We start from the raw sequence: 18,323 nt of genomic DNA on the forward strand, positions 1-18,323 counted from the left end.
AGCAATTTTTATTTTAGCAATAAAGTCTTGTAAAAAAAACCAAATATGGTTGTGTAGGTTTTAAAAGGAAAAAAAATGAAACTTTTAAATTATTTTTATACAGTATTAGAACAACCTTAAAGCATTAGCATATTGTAAAAAAAAGTTTGTGACTCAATATTCAGTTATTTTTTACAGATGCGAACAAAGGCTCACAAGAATTCTTTCAAGAAACTTGGAAACAAGAAGTCTGATAAGCATTTTTTGAAAGTAAGTAACACTGTATTCATGTCTTTACACAGACCTGCCTATGTGTACGATTTGTGAATTCAGAAATACGCTTGTACGCTAAATTAAATATATATATACGCGAAAGTTTCAAGTCCGTAATTAAATTTTTAATAAAAAAATTTTTTAAATGCAGTCCATGTCTGTCTTCTTGTTTTTGCATTGCCTATTATTCCAGTGGTGTAGACTGGTATGCGGTTCAAAATTATAATTGCGTATAGTTATCGATGGCGCAAAGCAAGCAACATACCAGTCTATTGCTATAATGGCGGTAAAGTGAAAATCTTCGAATGCTGATGAACAGCCCAAATTTGTTTTGTACACAAAAATATTGCAATTGTACACATAAAATTTCTGTAACTACACATGGTGACAACTTGGGGTAGGCAGGTCGTCTTTACAGGACAGTTATTAATTTCCTTTAAATACAGTTAAAAAGATGGTGATGATACTTTTTAGAATTCATGAAATGATGCGGACAAACTAATTTTCAAAAAATAATATAAAATATTTTTTAACTATTTAAAAATCTTTATATGGTGCATATTTTACAAATTTGAAATATTAAAAGGTGTTCTACAATTTTGATTACAAAACTGGACATTGCCCATTGCTAAATTAGCAAAATGCTAATTTTATACAAAGTGGCTTCAACATTTAGTATTTGGCTAATAAAATGTTGTTTTGAATTACCCACTTTTTATTAATTTTCAAACAAATAACTCTAAATATCTGAAACGGGCTAAAATAAATTTCTTTCCAGTGCGACTCCTGATGGTAGAAAAATATCATGTTACTAAAACAAATAACAGACACGTTTAACATTGCAGATTGATGTTGCAGAAAAGTACCCTTCGTTTCGCCTTGTGATGGAGTTTGTCCAGGATCCTGCATGGACTACTGACAGGTAAAAGTAGGAAGGAAATGTTTTATTTAACAACGCACTCAACACATTTTATTTACGGTTATACGGCATCAGACATATGGTTAAGGACCACACAGATACTGAGAGAGGAAACCCGCTGTCTCCACTTCATAGGCTACTCTTTTCGATTAGCAGCAAGGGATCTTTTATATGCACCATCCTACAGACAGGATAGTACATACCACAGCCTTTGTTACACCAGTTGAGGAGCACTGGCTGGACTACTGACAGGTGTGCTATAATCTGAACTGCAGCGATATAAGCCTTTGTTTGTAGACTTATTTACCAATCCATTTTTCTCTCTTTTTATAGGCCCATCTATGATGGGTCATATTATGGTATGGTGTTGTCTATCCATCCATACGTCAATCTGTTAACCTTTTCTTGTCCGGACCATATCTTACATACAGGACCATCAAACTTCACATGTAGGAACAACTTGGGATGGCGGTGTGTTACTAGGTCACTGTGACCTACTTTTCATTTTTTAATGCAGTAAATGTTCCCATTCCTTCATTAACCTAACCGGGGCAGGACATAGCCCAGCGGTAAAGCACTTGCCTGATGTGCAGTCGGTTTAGGATCTTATCCATTGGTGGCAGCAGTAGTCATTCTCATCCTCGTGTGATAAAGTCGATATCTTATGACTGTAACCAGTTATTCTCTAGTGTTTCAGTTAAGCCTGACAGGCGTTGGTATACATTGATCTCAACTAGTGCACTGCAACTGGTATATCAAAGACAATGGTTGCTGTCAAAGGCAGTGGTATGTGCTGTCCTGTCTGTGGGATGGTGCATATAAAAGATCCCTTGCTAATGGAAAAATGTAGCAGTTTCCTCTTAAGACTACAAGTCAAACATTTACCAAAGGTTTGACATCCAGTAGCCAATGATTAATAAATCAATGTGTTCTAGTGGTTTTGTTAAATAAAATAAACTTTTAACTTTAACTTTGATTGTATTTTCTTGTTTCCAGGGTTGACATGATGCTGGGTGAACGGACAAGCTATGCTACAGGACTGGCAGATGTCTACACGTTTATGACGACGTTGATACGCAGTCTCCGTGTCGAAAACCCGTTTCAGGTGAGACAGTAACTTGGGGACGTTAGCGTATGAAATGGGGGAAACTGCCACCCATGCCAAACCCAAAGTGCTGGAGCAAATCTTCGAATTCGAGCAAACATCTACATGTTTATGATGATGTTGATGCGCAATCTCCATGTTGAAAACCCCTTGCAAGTGAGACAGTAACTTGGTTACATAAGCATACAAGATCAGGGGGTGGGGGGGGGGGGGGCACTCCCACCCATGCTCAGTCCCGATGCTAGAACAAATCTTCAAATTCGGCAAAACATTGGAAACATTCGAGAAAGTTGAGCTTGCCTGAAACAATTCACCAAGTATTTCTATCATGCTACTCACAATACTAGTTGTAATCCATGTAAAAATGTGTAGTGATTGATTTGTAACCCTATATAGCTGTTTGGTAGTAATGCTAATATGAATAAATATTGTTATCCACATTCTTGCTCTTTTTCTTTTTTAATTGGGGCAAAAATCAGCCTTGGCCCCCCCCCCTATAAAAATGGAATTCATACGCTTATACTTGGGTAACGTTATGAAGTAATACATACTTCCTGGTACAGCACATGATACTTTTGTTTAGTTTTAACCATACATGTAAGTGTTTTTAAGTGTAAAAACAGTACAAATGAATTTTACACTGAAAAATTATACACTGTTGGGATGTTCAGACCATTCCACTAGAACGACAAATGCAGTAAGTTATAGTTCGATTTAAGTATTCATGAAAGGAGAAAAATGTTAGTGTAAATTATAGCATTTTTCATCTCCAGTTTTTATTACTGTTGCAGCAGAATAATATATGAGAATTTTTTTAGTTAATTAATTTGTGAGTTTTTTATTTTCAGATTCCAATTGTGTTGTTTTTCCAAGAACTTCTCAGTTATCAAGACCGGTTTGTTTCACATTATGCGGATGGTCTTGACGGGTGTGGCCTTCAACAAGAGGGTCGTGTTCGTCTCTCGTACTACACACTGATACGAACACTGGCCGAGGTCTTTCAGAAGTTTCACCACCATGAGATTGAACAGTAAGTACATAGAGGATGTTTCATGGTTTTTTGTCAGAAATAATTTATAGTTCATTGAGTGAAGTCTGCAATTATAGCAACTAATGTGAGATGAGATATATAAAGATTATTATACCAGCATGTGTGTCATACTGATTTTACGAAACGAGTGTCGGGATTTTTGTATTGCCCGAGCGAGAGTGAGGGTAATACATGAATCCTGACACGAGTTTTGTAAAATCAGTACGACACGCGCGCGAGTGTAATAATTTCTTTATTATCCATATTAAATTATTATTGTTGTTGTCTTTATGAATAACAAAACCCAATTCAAAATGTTTCAGCCACAACTAGTAGACGACGAAGTGACGTCATATTTCAAAATGCACAGTCTGAGCTAGGACTGGAGAAGCAACGTAATGTTATGACGTCGCTACCCAAAATTACGTCATTACACTTGTTGTTACACGTGTGCTTTGTATGATTATTATTAACTCGGTTATGTTGAACCATGTGGATAATAAAAACTACATTTGACCAGTTTTAATAATTAATAATTAATTTTATATCGCAAATAAATTTTTAATAATTAAGATCTTTTTATTTTCAGCTTCACATCCATTGATGTTAAGCAAGATGTTTACTACTTCTTGTTCTGTGTTCCTTAGTGGTTTTGTTAAACAAAAACAAACTTTTGGGTTCTTATTGATAATTTGTTTTGAACAATATTCCTTCTTGTTTTTATCATGGTAGTTGGATTGGTTGACAGGCTGAAAATATTGATAATTTGTTTTGATGTTCTACATTCTTATTTCGCTGTAATGTATTAAAAATATAATAAAATGCCTGCCAATTGACCTACTGGTGTTATTAATTAGTACTGGAGTGAAGTTTGAGTTAAATGTATGTTTTAGTACTGGAGCGAAGTTTGTGTAAAATGTATGTTTTAGTACTGGAGCGAAGTTTGAGTAAAATGTATGATTTAGTACTGGAGCGAAGTTTGAGTAAAATGTATGTTTTAGTACTGGAGCGAAGTTTGAGTAAAATGTATGATTTAGTACTGGAGTGAAGTTTGAGTAAAATGTATGATTTAGTACTGGAGCGAAGTTTGAGTAAAATGTATGATTTAGTACTGGAGCGAAGTTTTAGTTAAATGTATGTTGTAATGCTGTTTTCAGGCAAGTAGTATCAGCGTACGACTACATTCAAGCCTGTTTTTTACATCTACTTGACATACAGTGGCAGGTTAGTGAGTTCTATTCATAACCTCAGACTTCTCTATTAATCCATGTAATTCATGTTAGGTAAATACTATAATCGTAATGGTGTAATGGAATCAATCTGTATCTGTGTCTATAATGGCAATAATTCAATGACATGTTAAACCTAATTGTTCTTACTAAGCATTTCATTGATTATTGTGCAGTATTTAAATCTCCCAGAAATAAAGATAATGTTACAGTATATAAATCTTGACTGCAATGCTGTTATGTTAGGAAATGAAAACTTCAGCTAACATCAAAATAAATTGATATCAAATACCTTTCACTTGATTACTGTTAAGTATAATCAAGTCATTCTTCATTATTGATGTTTGTGTTGTTTTTGTTTTTTTTATTTCCAGCCATATGATCTCTCATTTGTAGCAGACATCAAATTACCCGAGTTGTTTCTTAGCATAGCAAAGGGTAAGTCAAGTCTCCATTAACAGAGTTGTTTCTTAGCATAGCAAAGGGTAAGTCCAGTTTCCATTACCCAAGTTTCTTAGTATAGCAAAGGGCAAGTCCAGTTTCCATTACCAGAGTTGTTTCTTAGCATAGCAAAGGGCAAGTCCAGTTTCCATTACCAGAATTGTTTCTTAGCATAGCAAAGGGCAAGTCCAGTTTCCATTACTCGAGTTATTTCTTAGCATAGCAAAGGGTGAGTCTGGTCTCCATTACCAGAATTGTTTCTTAGTATAGCAAAGGGTGAGTCAGGTCTGTCTCCATTACCAGAATTGTTTGAAATGAAACTGAAAATTCCTCCTTTTTTATTTTGTAAAACACCACTAAAATTCCCAAGGTCAAAGCCATGGGCTTCAAGTCATATTTGAAAAAAATAAACCCAGGTTTTGATGTCCAACAACCACTGATTAATAAATGGGTGTGCTCTGAACAGAACGTACTTGATAACTTTTCCTTTGGTTTGTGTTGCCAGAGACGGTGAAGATGCGCGACTGCACAGTGAGTCAGCAGGAGGAGGATGAAGAGCTGAGGGAGTACAACCAGTGCATGAAGTGGTTCGAAGAGTGCGGCAAGGGGTTCAGCGTCTGGTATGAGCGCAAGGAAGACGCGTCCAAGGAGGAGAAGAAGGTCAGTGCAAACTCGGAAAAAGCTGAGATTTTGTGTTGAAGATTAAGGGCCAAATTTTTCAAACCCTGTTTTAGACTTGAATGCATGTAACAACATACATTTACTATACTTAAACATAGTCTGTGTTTAAGAAAAAGGGGCTTCGTAAAATCGGCCCTAAAAACGTCGATCAATAACGAAAAAGCAGTGAAGGTATTTGTTTGTACCCATACTCCCATCACATCTCACTCCCATTGCTAGTTGTAGTTACAAGTGGGTTGGTCGCATGGAGGTAGTGCCTCTCCAGTTGAAAAGTAATTTAATATATATCCTGGCGTCATATGTTTTCGATACGATAAGCAAAATATTAAAATATAAAAACAATACTCTATACATACAATAATACTTTACGTTTCTCAAGTCACATTAGTTTATTGTGGAAAAACAATGATAATTTCCCATGAACTCCCGAGTTTTCCTCCAAAAAAACTAGCTGCTAAGTCGTGCAGGTGTTTCCGCTATATTTTCACAAACATCATATGTTTTCAATAGTTTCATTGGCTACCTACTTTTGTCCTTATTATGGTAGTGTAGGGTCTATACTACGTGCAATAATTTATATCAAAATCTTCTTTTGAAAATAAAATCATAAAATGTTTGTAATTCATAAAAAATATTGAATAATTTTCAGACCAATAGACAGTGTTCACTGAAAACATATTTACATTAGGTTTTCGTCATAGGTTAATGTCTAATCATCTTGTTATACGTATCAACGGCACCAAAATTCAGATTGTCACCTTAAGTACTCTGATGGCAATACAGAACTATATATTTAAAAAAAATCTAATTCCACCAAACCACCTTTATTTGTAGTAAATGTAAATGCACATGTAAACATGCCCCCAACCAGAATTACCGAAATGAACTTTGCTGTGAATGACATAAGAGATAACCCAACCAGCGTTCCGTAAATTTTATTGTTCGGTGTAATGATCACGTGGTATATCATCTAACTTTGGCAGGTCAGATGTCAGTGTTGCAGACGATAACTTTGCAGGGATTTGTGATACCTGGATTTCGCTATGTGAGGCATTTCATTAGTACCAAAATATTGCATTACGAAAAACTGATAACATGCACACTATTTATGGTATTATAATTAAAACATAAAGTTGGCAACTTGACTTGAAGCATTTTCAATATTGAGAAAAAAACAGACACTTTGTTGTTTATGTTCAGGCTGATAGTGAAATAATATCTCACATAATCTCACGATACATGCAGTTACAAACAAAGTATCGAAAACATATGTCAATAGAAATTGTATGACGGTACGATATATAACTGCACTGCACCACCCACCACCTATCCCAGTTGCTGGCATCTTCTAATGATTGTGAGTCATAATGACTCCCTCATGGACCAGAAAGCAGATATTCACACATTATCTGTTAAAAAAAACACTACTGGTTAAGACCATCTGTTTTAAAATTAATACAATTACTGTGTAATGAATGTGTTGTTGTCACTGTTAACAGGCTCTTTAGATATTTGTTGGGAGGTTCTGTGATCTATGTAGTAAGATGGGGTATGTAATGTGTTGTGTAGTAAGATGGTATGTAATGTGTTGTGTAGTAAGATGGTATGTAATGTGTTGTGTAGTAAGATGGTTTGTTATGTGTTGTGTAGTAAGATGGTATGTAATGTGTTGTGTAGTAAGATGGTATGTAATGTGTTGTGTAGTAAGATGGTATGTAATGTGTTGTGTAGTAAGATGGTATGTAATGTGTTGTGTAGTAAGATGGTATGTAATGTGTTGTGTAGTAAGATGGTATGTAATGTGTTGTGTAGTAAGATGGTATGTAATGTGTTGTGTAGTAAGATGGTTTGTTATGTGTTGTGTAGTAAGATGGTATGTAATGTGTTGTGTAGTAAGATGGTATGTAATGTGTTGTGTAGTAAGATGGTATGTAATGTGTTGTGTAGTAAGATGGTATGTAATGTGTTGTGTAGTAAGATGGTATGTAATGTGTTGTGTAGTAAGATGGTATGTAATGTGTTGTGTAGTAAGATGGTTTGTTATGTGTTGTGTAGTAAGATGGTATGTGATGTGTTGTGTAGTAAGATGGTATGTGATGTGTTGTGTAGTAAGATGGTATGTGATGTGTTGTGTAGTAAGATGGTATGTGATGTGTTGTGTAGTAAGATGGTATGTAATGTGTTGTGTAGTAAGATGGTATGTAATGTGTTGTGTAGTAAGATGGTATGTAATGTGTTGTGTAGTAAGATGGTTTGTTATGTGTTGTGTAGTAAGATGGGGGTATGTAATGTGTTGTGTAGTAAGATGGTATGTGATGTGTTGTGTAGTAAGATTGTATGTAATGTGTTGTGTAGTAAGATGGTATGTAATGTGTTGTGTAGTAAGATGGTATGTTATGTGTTGTCACTGTTAACAGGCTCTTCAGATGTTTGTCGGGAGGTTCTGTGATCTGCTTGACGTGGAGATCAGCTGTGATGGGTGTGGAGTCACTCTGCCTGGACGTCGGTACCGCTGTCTCAACTGTATGGACATGGACCTGTGTACTACATGTTACTGTGGTGATTATTCACATTTTCTACTCTTACAGGACTGAGCAAGGTCAGGTCTAGAATTTCAGAATTGGAGAGGGCAGGGGTGGGGGGAGTGGAAGAGATAAAATTGAGAAAAGATCTCTTAAACCTGATATCTGCCAGATCATTGGAAGACTTTCACAATGGTGATGTAAAGCAAGATACAAAATTCGACATTTAAACACTAAATAAAAAATGTACCATATTTCTTCTCTTGTAAGTCGAATTTTTTACACCAAAATTTTCTACAAATAGCCAGGGGGTCGACTTACAAGAGAGTCAACAAAATGTTTTTTGGGTTTTTTTTTTTTTAAATCCTCCTCCAGCATGTCGTAAATGATGTTTTGCAAGTCTGTCATGGGTTTGTTTTTAAATCACGATCTCATCTCAAAGTAGCTTCAAACTGACAATAGTACTACATGTACTTACCTTTAATGTTTATTCACTGTAATAAAAGGTTCTAATAAAACATTATTTGATTATTGTCATCCATTAATGTTGTTTTTACAAAGCCGCTTAGCACGTATCGGTAAACAAACACACCCATCTCTGAACCAAAAGACCTGAGAAGAGGTTAATTAGGTGGCTTACAATACTATCCACAGGCAAATCGATCTTTGTTTTATTACTCAGCCAGTGATATGGCGGCGCCGGTAGTAAGAACTCGTGCATTGCATAACTTCCTGCTCCCAAAACAATACCTCGTGTGATTCTGATATCAATGAAAATCGGGCCACCCTAATGAATATTAAATACGCAAACCCGGCTTGTTTCATTGGCGCAGTAATCAATTACTTACCAACCTAATGAATATTAATTAGGCAACACCGGCATGTTTTATTGGTGCAGTAATCAATTACAAGTACACAAATTAATTTGGATATAATTTATATATACATAAAATATTACTTTATTCATTCCTCGATCGTCACAGCTATTTGTATACGGTTTTTTATTGCCACGATTTTTTTCCCGTTAACAATAATGCCGAAACGTAAACGGAATTCTTATGATGCAGCATTTAAGCTTACGGTTATTGCCTTTGCCGAAAAAAACAATAACTGTGCCGCAGAACGTGAATTCGGTGTTAGCGAAAAATTAGTGCGAGATTGGAGATGTAAGAAGGAAAAACTTAAACATGCACCAAAACACCCTAGAAGACGCGATCAAGTCCTAGTCCATATGCGGGTATGGAAAATGACTTGAATGAGTGGATCCTGGAACTTAGGCAAAGTGGTTACATCATAACACGGACGTCTGTACGCATCAAGGCCCTAACTCTTTCTAAAAGTGACAAGTTTGCCGAACAAACATCGCACTTCAAAGCTTCAGCAGGACACGATTCATGAATCGACACGGACTTGCACTGCGTCAAAGAACACACATCGTGCAGAAGTTGCCCAAAGACGTCAACGACAAAGTGGAAAAGTTTCACAAGTTTGTGATTGACGATAGGAAAAATATGTTGTATTCACTGCAGAGTATTGGTAATATGGACGAAACACCGATGTTTTTTTACATGCCTGCAAATTCAACTGTCCACGTGAAAGGTGAAAAAACAGTGTCTATTAAGACATGTGGTGCAGAGAAATCCCATTTCACTGTTGTTTTGGCCTGTTTTGGCAGATTTTTGTGATTTTCAAAAGGAAAACTCTGCCAAAGGAAAAGACGCCAGGTGTTCTTGTAGCCGCACAGCCAAAGGGATGGGTCGATGAGGAAATTCTTCACCAGTGGCTGATGGATGTGTGGAATAAAAGGCCCGTGGCACTGTTGAATCGCCCGTCGCTGTTGGTTTGGGACATGTTTCATGTTCATTTGATGGACAGCATCAAGAAAAAGTTACGAAGCATGAAAACACATCAAGCAGTCATCCCCGCAGGAACGACTTCTCTTTTGCAACCACTAGATGTGTGCTTAAACAAGCCATTTAAGTGCAACATGAGGAGACAGTGGAATGAATGGATGGTAGAAGGAATAAACAATTCACAAAGGGAGGGAATTTGAAGCGCCCAGGAATTGAAGTTGTATGTGGATGGGTGAAGAAAGCATGGGATGATATTCCGGATGCAATGGTAAGAAAATCGTTTCTGAAGTGTGGCATTTCAAATGCCTTGGATGGTACGGAGGACGATGAACTCTACAATGACTTAATGGGAACAGGCTGTTCAGCTGAAACAGAATCAGTCCAGGAAGCTGGGGAAGAAACCCAAGAGGATGACGATCTGTACCGTGACAACATGGCGCTGGCTGAGTTCGAAACCTTGTTTGGGGAGTCGGACAGTGAGGATGAGGATCTGGGGTTGGTCACCGAGTGATTGTGCGTTTGATTAATGATTCAACGGTAAGTACAACAGACGCTATTTTTATACTTTTTGACACTTGTTTATTTTGAAATTGGACACCATTTTATTACATTTAATATTGAATGTTGTAATTATGAAATGTTATTTAAAAAAAACTGTAATAAAAATGTAAATATAAAAAAAAAAAACTTGTTTGTTGTATTTGTTTACATACATTTAGCTTCAAATGAAAACAAGGTTTTACGTTACTATAAAATGTAACATACTTCAGAGGGTGCTTATACTGATATGGAGGAAATACTTTCAGTAACAAAATAAGTATGGTGATGTTTGTTGATTGTGAAGCGAAAATCTTGTACCACAACCTTATAATAAGAATGATATGTTTGTCATCATTTAGTAATGTCAAGAACAACTTGCCACAGAAACTGGGTCGACTTATAAGCGGGTCAAAGCAAAAGTAGCTGATTTTATTACCAAAGAAAGGGGGGTCGACTTATAGGCAGGGTCGACTTACAGGCGAAGATATACGGTAAATGCTTTAAATTAATGAAAATGAACAAGGGAGAAAAGATAACACCATTGCAGAATTCTGTTGCTTTTGTACTAGAAATTAAAACCAACATTTTGTAATTTTATTATGTCACCATTTAACTTCTGGTATTTGCGTGTTGATTTTAAAAAGTTTATGCTGATGTTTCTTTCAAATGATCTTTATTATGTATGTATATTACTGAAGACTATGTCTGGTAAGGATGTTATTTCGTGTTTTCAGGAGGTGTAAAACCAGAAGGAGAACACCGGGATGACCATGATATTGTTCATCTTGTGTAAGTTGACCTTTATTTATTAGTCACATACCAGTCCAACCAGAAGGGACTAGGTTTTGTCTCTGTCGTGTCATATCTGTTCGTCTGTCCCACATATAGTTTTCCGGATTATTTTTCCGCAATGCCTCAAGATATTGAGTTGAAATTGTATGTTTAGCCTTGTCACATGGGCGGATCCAAGGGGGGGGACCAGGGGGACGCGTCCCCCCCAAAAATTGTTCAAGTGCCCTCAAAATGTCCAAGTGCCCTTTTTGTTTGTAGAATTTTTTTTTTTTTAAGTAAACAATAATTATATTGTAGATAAATGAAATCAAGATTTTCGTGTACATGCGCAAGCTTGCAGATATGTGTCTGTGTTATTGAGTCTCAATGGGGCCCCATTGAGGTTCTAACGCGAGTGACGCCAATTTACTTCATTATTGCTAGTATATTATGACGTAGAACTGTAGGAATTCATATTAATTGTAAATATCAAAACTTGTAGTAAGGTGCCCTTTTGACGAGTCAATGTGCCCTTCTTTTTTGGTCCCCCCCTAAAAATATTTCCTGGATCCGCCCATGTGTCATGTACAATTACAAATCAAGACAATCTAATTAAAATTAGCTCCACTATTACATGTGGATCTAACAGCAGCCAGTTGGAGCTCATGTCCACCAATCAAAACCTTACTTGCAGAATCATGCCAGTGATTTAAAAATAATTTGAAAACATTCCGAATTATCCTGAGGGTATACGACATGTTTCGTGTGAATTACGAATGCCTTAAAACATGTTTTATTTTATACAATAAATAATTTGTAATGTAAAACTGAAGACTGATTTAATTGGGGTTTTTTTTTATAAATAAATAAATAATTTTTAATGTAAAATTGAAGACTGATAACCCATCCCGTACGTATTGGTATGGTTCGCTGTACTGCAGCCACTAAAATAGACTCGCCCGATATATTTAGAATTTGTACACTCCCAAATAACGTTATAAAAGGCGAAGTGTGATTGGTCAATATTTAAATTATTATTCACAGACGAAATGTTACCTGGACATTGGAGACTACGCAATGTTGTTAGCAATCTGATTAAAATTAGTTCTACTGGTCTAAATAAGGTATTCGTAATTTACATGAAACATATCGTATACCCTCAGGATAATTCGGAATATTTTCAAATTATTTTCAAATCACTGGCATGATTCTACAAGTAAGGTTTTGATTGGTGGACATGAGCTCCAACTGGCTGCTGTTAGATCCACATGTAATAGTGGAGCTAATTTTAATTAGATTGAAATCAAGATTGACTTTCATGGTGATTTACCTAATTTTGACAGAGTTATGATCTTGTGACCAAGGAAATACGCAATTTGTTTTTCCCTGTAGTGGACATGTATTGCGTTTGTAGTACTCTTAACCTTTAGACTACTGGATTAATTTTTGACAAAAACAATGTTGAGTGTGTACAAGTTATATAAGCTATCGATTCCAGAAAATTACCATGACGTGCTGCCATTGTTAAGTGAAAATACTTGCCGAAAACTACTTTTTCAACTCAAAATTCCAAGGCATTTACAGTGAAAAATCTAAATTTAAAGACTCAAGAAGCTGAGTTGTCTTCCATTTCCTGTTAATAAATCGATTCCGGTGAATGTTGTATGCAAAACGGCAGGAAATATGAATTGGGGAATGCACTATATACAGTGTACAGTATGTCGACCGGCATAACATCGGGCGAGATATCTTGCCTGCAGTAATCAGAAGGTTAAAATGCTTGGGGTTTTTTTTTCATTCATCAGAGATGCAGTGGCTTGTTAAATTGATCCCTCTCTGTGGATATGTTAGAGTTTTCCCTACCCATCCAGTGTCCTATGATTGATATAAAAAGGTTGTGTGTGGTCCTGTTTATGAGGGAAAGTGCATATAAAATATCTTGTGCAACCATTAGGTCAGAAAGACTGGCAGAGGTGGATTTTCTCTGTCTAGACTAAGTGTCAGACTAACTATATGTTGGACAGAAAAAAAGAAGAAATGTTTTATTTAATGATGCACTCAACACATTTTATTTACGGTTATATGGCATCAAACATATGGTTATGGACCACTCAGATAATGAGAGAAAACCAGCTGTTGCCACTTCATGGACTACTCTTTTCGATTAGCAGCAAGGGATCGTTTATATGCACCATCCCACAGACAGGGTAATACATACCAAGGCCTTTGATATACCAGTCGTGGTGCACTGGCTGTGTTAGACGTAATGTCATTAGTGAAATATTCTTTTCCTTTCTTAATGTTAAATCACAATTAACTGTGCATGCGTTTGGTCTAATATTTTGTTCTGTTTCAGGTACAAGTGCAACAAATGTCAGGCCTTCATAGTGGGAACTAGGATACACTGCAATGAATGTGAGGACTTTGATCTCTGCCTCGGCTGTCATCTAAAGGCAAAGTTTCCATCAGGGTAAGACATGTTAGGTACCAAACAATATTTATTTTTATTTATTTATTTATTTTTTAAATTAAGAAATCAAATTAATTTTTGTTTAAATTTCACTGCCATTAATTAATTTATTTTGATGAACTGAAGTTCTGTTATGAAAATAAACTATTGTAAACTATTAAGAAAAATAATTATTTTGTTTTTCCAGGCATCTAACATCTCATGATATTACCAAAATACCAATGGTGAAATGTAAGTGTATATAACTACTCTTGATTTCTAAAGAACATTTTGACTTTGCTTTCATGATATGCTTAATATTGAATAAATCATAATATACATAATATTCTGTAAATTATATGCATAATATTAAATAAATCGTAAGTACTCACCCGTCTGAACATGGTACCAATCTACATTAAATAGAAATGAAAATAGAAAACATCATTTTTAGTCTTAGGACCAAAGCACACCGAAGCTAGACCTGGATCTGGGGAGACTGGTGTTGTCGAAATAAAAAAAAACATGTTCTAAGTTGTCTGCTACCAGATCTGTAGTTTGCTCCAGCATAGATGTAGTGTGTTTTGTTACATTCCATTCGGTGCGTTTCTTTTTCAAGCGATAACATACTTGCCAGACTTGAACGCAGACTCGGCTTCGGCTTTTTGAGCTTTAGTTGCTTTTATTTATGCATTAAATATTGTAATTTTTCAGTGAAAACGTCGGAAGCAACTGACTCGCTCATCCAGGCGTACATACATCAGCACGTGTGGATGTTATTCAGTGCTCTGTCGCTGTCTCTGGGAGACATCATCTACCACAGTGACAGTGCAAACAGTATCGACACAGACTATCTCAAACTGGCCGCCCAGCTACAGAACCAGTGCATCACTCTGAGCACACACTGTCTACAGAAGGTTCCTGCTGACGCCGACGGTATGTACTGTGTCAAACTGGTGGTATGTAATGTGTCATACTAGTGGTATGTGAAGTGTCATACTGGTGGTATGTAATGTGTCATACTAGTGGTATGTGATGTGTCATACTAATTGCATTTAATGTCATACTAGGTATATAATGTGTCATACTAGTGATAAGTAATGTCATAGTAGTTCTATGTAATGTGGCACAGTAGTGGTATGTAATGTGTCATACTAGTGGAATGTGATGTGTCATACTAATGATATGTAATGTGTCATACTAATGGCGTGTGATGTGTCATGCTAGTGGGATGTGATGTGTCATACTAGTGGTATGTGATGTGTCATACTAATGATATGTAATGTGTCATACTAGTGGAATGTGATGTAACATACTAATGATATGTAATGTGTCATACTAATGGCGTGTGATGTGACATACTAGTGGGATGTGATGTGTCATACTAGTGGTATGTGATGTGTCATACTAATGATATGTAATGTGTCATACTAGTGGAATGTGATGTGTCATACTAATGATATGTAATGTGTCATACTTATGGTGTGTAATGTGTCATACTAGTGGTATGTTATGTGTCATACTAATGATATGTAATGTGTCATACTAGTGAAATGTGATGTGTCATACTAATGATATGTAATGTGTCATACTAATGGCGTGTGATGTGTCATACTAGTGGGATGTGATGTGTCATACTAGTGGGATGTGATGTGTCATACTAATGATATGTAATGTGTCATACTAATGGCGTGTGATGTGTCATACTAGTGGGATGTGATGTGTCATACTAGTGGTATGTGATGTGTCATACTAATGATATGTAATGTGTCATACTAATGGCGTGTGATGTGTCATACTAGTGATATGTAATGTCTCATACTTATGGACCCGGTATGTAATGTGTCATATTAGTGGTATGAACTATGTTATATTATTAGTATGGTATGTGTCATATTAATGATATGTGTAATGTGTCATAGTAGAGATATATAGTAAATTGTGTCATAGTGGTATAAATTCTTATTTTGCATACTAAAATGTAATACGTACTGATCCTAGCCATTTAAAGGGATCTATCACTCTCATTACCCCACCCCCTCCCCCCTCCCCTCCCCCCCAATGAGATAAATTCTGGAACCACTCTTTATTGTTGTTTTTGATTAGTCTTATTTAACTTACTGTGCTAGCACAACAACTATGCTATACGACCCTGAGTTATAACCTCCCCTGCATAATTATCTCCCCTTGCCGGATGTCTGTTCTGATTCTGTGTTTGATTTTTATTGAAGATAGCAGAAAGTGTCTGCTGGACAAGAAGAGCCAGACACTGGAGAGTCGACAGGAAGAGGCGTTCGCCATTCACTCACAAGAAAGGATCATGGGATTGCTTGGGGCCATGATCCCTATAGACCACAAGGTTTGTGATTTTATATCTCTGTCATTAATGTTTGAGCAGTATTATTATTATAAGTCTGTAAGGAAATTTAAAAAAAAAGAAAAAAGAAAGTTAATTGTTTTTGACAATTTATGGTGGAAAATGCATAAAAGATATATTATGTAATATGCATTCAGGCTTATAGCGAAAATAGCTATAATACATGTAAATGTATAACCCATTTACCTTTTTTTTCCTTCTAAATTCATGTTGTCTCTTACTAAGTTTTAATGTTTTAGATTGTTTCACTAAAAGTCAAATTTAAAATAATTTTTATTAATTTTGTAATCGTGCCTCTTTTTCTGTCTTTTAAAAAAAACAAGAAAACTAAATTATATTTGTAATTACCATCCAGTGATTTCATTTTTAATTTTGTTGGTGATGCTCATGTTCTTTATGATTGGTTATATTTAGGGATCTTTAGTAATTATCAGCATTTTCATGAATATACAAACCATACACATGAAGGGAGAAGGTTAACGTCAATACAGGTTTTTTAAGTGAAAATAAAAGTTCATGAAAAGATCCCTTGCAAAATCAGTATTTTTATGTACATTTTCAATCTTGGCATGTAACCACAGCAATCAGAAATTTATGTTTGTAATACTTACAAATTAAACTCCTCTGTTACACATTAATCACAAAACTGCTGTGGAGACTATATCAGTTTTTTGGGACGGTATTCATTCATTCCTTCATTAATTTGTAGTTATTTTCATGCTTTTATCCAAGTAAGGTTCAAGCATGTTGTCCTGGGCACACACCTCAGCTATCTGGACTGTCTGTCGAGAACAGAGGGTTAGTTGTTAGTGGGTAGTGAGAAAGAAGATGGTGTAGTGGTCTTACACCTACCCATTGAGTCATTAAACCTCCCTCTGGGTGTCCAGTCTGGGGAATAACAGAAAGTTTGCTTTATACACTCGCAAAAAGTTGCCACTTGTGAATGGTTCCTTATATTTATGATATTACCGTATTTGACCGGAAATAAGCCCAGGGGGCCAAGACAACTCATTGTGAGCTTAGCATGGGGTGGGCTTATTCCCAGACAAGGGGCCAGTTTTGTTGAATTTCTTTTTAATAATAATAATTAAAATAAATAACAATACTTAAATGAACTAGGAAGAAAACAAAAAACGTTCTGTAGCTCATCTATTAATTAGTGTTCCATTTGTTATTAATAAATAATAATTGTTTATTAATTAAATTGTGGGGTTTTTTTTACTAGTATCTAATTATCAGAAACACACCTTCTATGTTACAATTACTTACCAGTGCTGTTTATTTACATCCAAAATTTAATGCTGAGAAGACTTAAAACAACAGCAATTAACAACAAACTCAATAACGTATACACACGTTTCTGACACCGGCAGCCAGCTTACACTACAAAGAATTATCAATCTACGGTCATTGTTCTTAGCCAATCAGAATAAGGTATTTGCTTAATTAGCATTAACTGCGGACCCAGTGTGGTGGTAAAAATAGACATTGGTTTTCAGTTCATACTTCGGCTTGGATACTTCAGAGAAATACTGCAGGCATGAAATTGAAAACAATGTTACACACTGTTATTGTTAGACTGCTAAATCTCACTGGTGGTAAAATATTGTGTTACATTTGTGTTTAATTATCTGCAGGAGGTATGACCTTTTAAATGAACTTTGAGCAAACTTGCAATTTCATGTTATTTATAAGGTGACGAAGTTGGGGGTGGGCTTATTTACGAATGAGGGCCTAATTTCTTAAATGCTATCAAAACGGAGGGGGGCTTATTCAAAGACATGGGCTTATTTCCGGTCAAATACGGTAGTGTCTAATTATTATGTTTGTGATAGTTAGTTTGTACAGCATGTTAATCATTGATTGTTACTTCTTGTAGGCTCAGGTGACAGGAATTTCCTACAACTTCACAACCGAAGGCTTCTTAAAGCTGTTGTTTACAATAGCCAGGTAATCATTCAGTGTGGTGTTACCACGATTATTATCATTTTAACCATAGTCGACCAACTTATATAATATTATGGGGCAGGACATAGCCCATTGGTAAAGCACTTGCCTGATGCGAGATCGGTTTAGGATCGATCCCCATCAGTTGACCCATTGGGCTATTTCCCATTCCAGCCAGTGCACCACGACTGGTATATCAAAGGCCGT

The 18,323-nt window shown here is 35.9% G+C and overlaps 1 protein-coding gene across 1 annotated transcript in view; it reads left to right on the forward strand.

Annotated features, from left to right (window-relative positions):
- Positions 1 to 18,323, forward strand: part of LOC121380225 (zinc finger ZZ-type and EF-hand domain-containing protein 1-like) — a 104,797-nt gene that overhangs the window by 52,491 nt on the left and 33,983 nt on the right. Inside the window, exons 45-58 of the mRNA XM_041509046.1 lie at positions 178 to 249; positions 1,098 to 1,174; positions 2,168 to 2,276; positions 3,125 to 3,306; positions 4,464 to 4,530; positions 4,910 to 4,973; positions 5,482 to 5,636; positions 8,075 to 8,216; positions 11,307 to 11,361; positions 13,700 to 13,813; positions 14,001 to 14,044; positions 14,507 to 14,728; positions 16,024 to 16,151; positions 18,049 to 18,119. Of these exons, the coding sequence (XP_041364980.1) occupies positions 178 to 249; positions 1,098 to 1,174; positions 2,168 to 2,276; positions 3,125 to 3,306; positions 4,464 to 4,530; positions 4,910 to 4,973; positions 5,482 to 5,636; positions 8,075 to 8,216; positions 11,307 to 11,361; positions 13,700 to 13,813; positions 14,001 to 14,044; positions 14,507 to 14,728; positions 16,024 to 16,151; positions 18,049 to 18,119 (1,502 nt within the window). The remainder of the gene's footprint in view (positions 1 to 177; positions 250 to 1,097; positions 1,175 to 2,167; positions 2,277 to 3,124; positions 3,307 to 4,463; positions 4,531 to 4,909; positions 4,974 to 5,481; positions 5,637 to 8,074; positions 8,217 to 11,306; positions 11,362 to 13,699; positions 13,814 to 14,000; positions 14,045 to 14,506; positions 14,729 to 16,023; positions 16,152 to 18,048; positions 18,120 to 18,323) is intronic.

This window comes from Gigantopelta aegis, chromosome 8 (assembly GCF_016097555.1).
Source record: "Gigantopelta aegis isolate Gae_Host chromosome 8, Gae_host_genome, whole genome shotgun sequence".
Classification (NCBI taxonomy): Eukaryota; Metazoa; Mollusca; class Gastropoda; order Neomphalida; family Peltospiridae; genus Gigantopelta; species Gigantopelta aegis.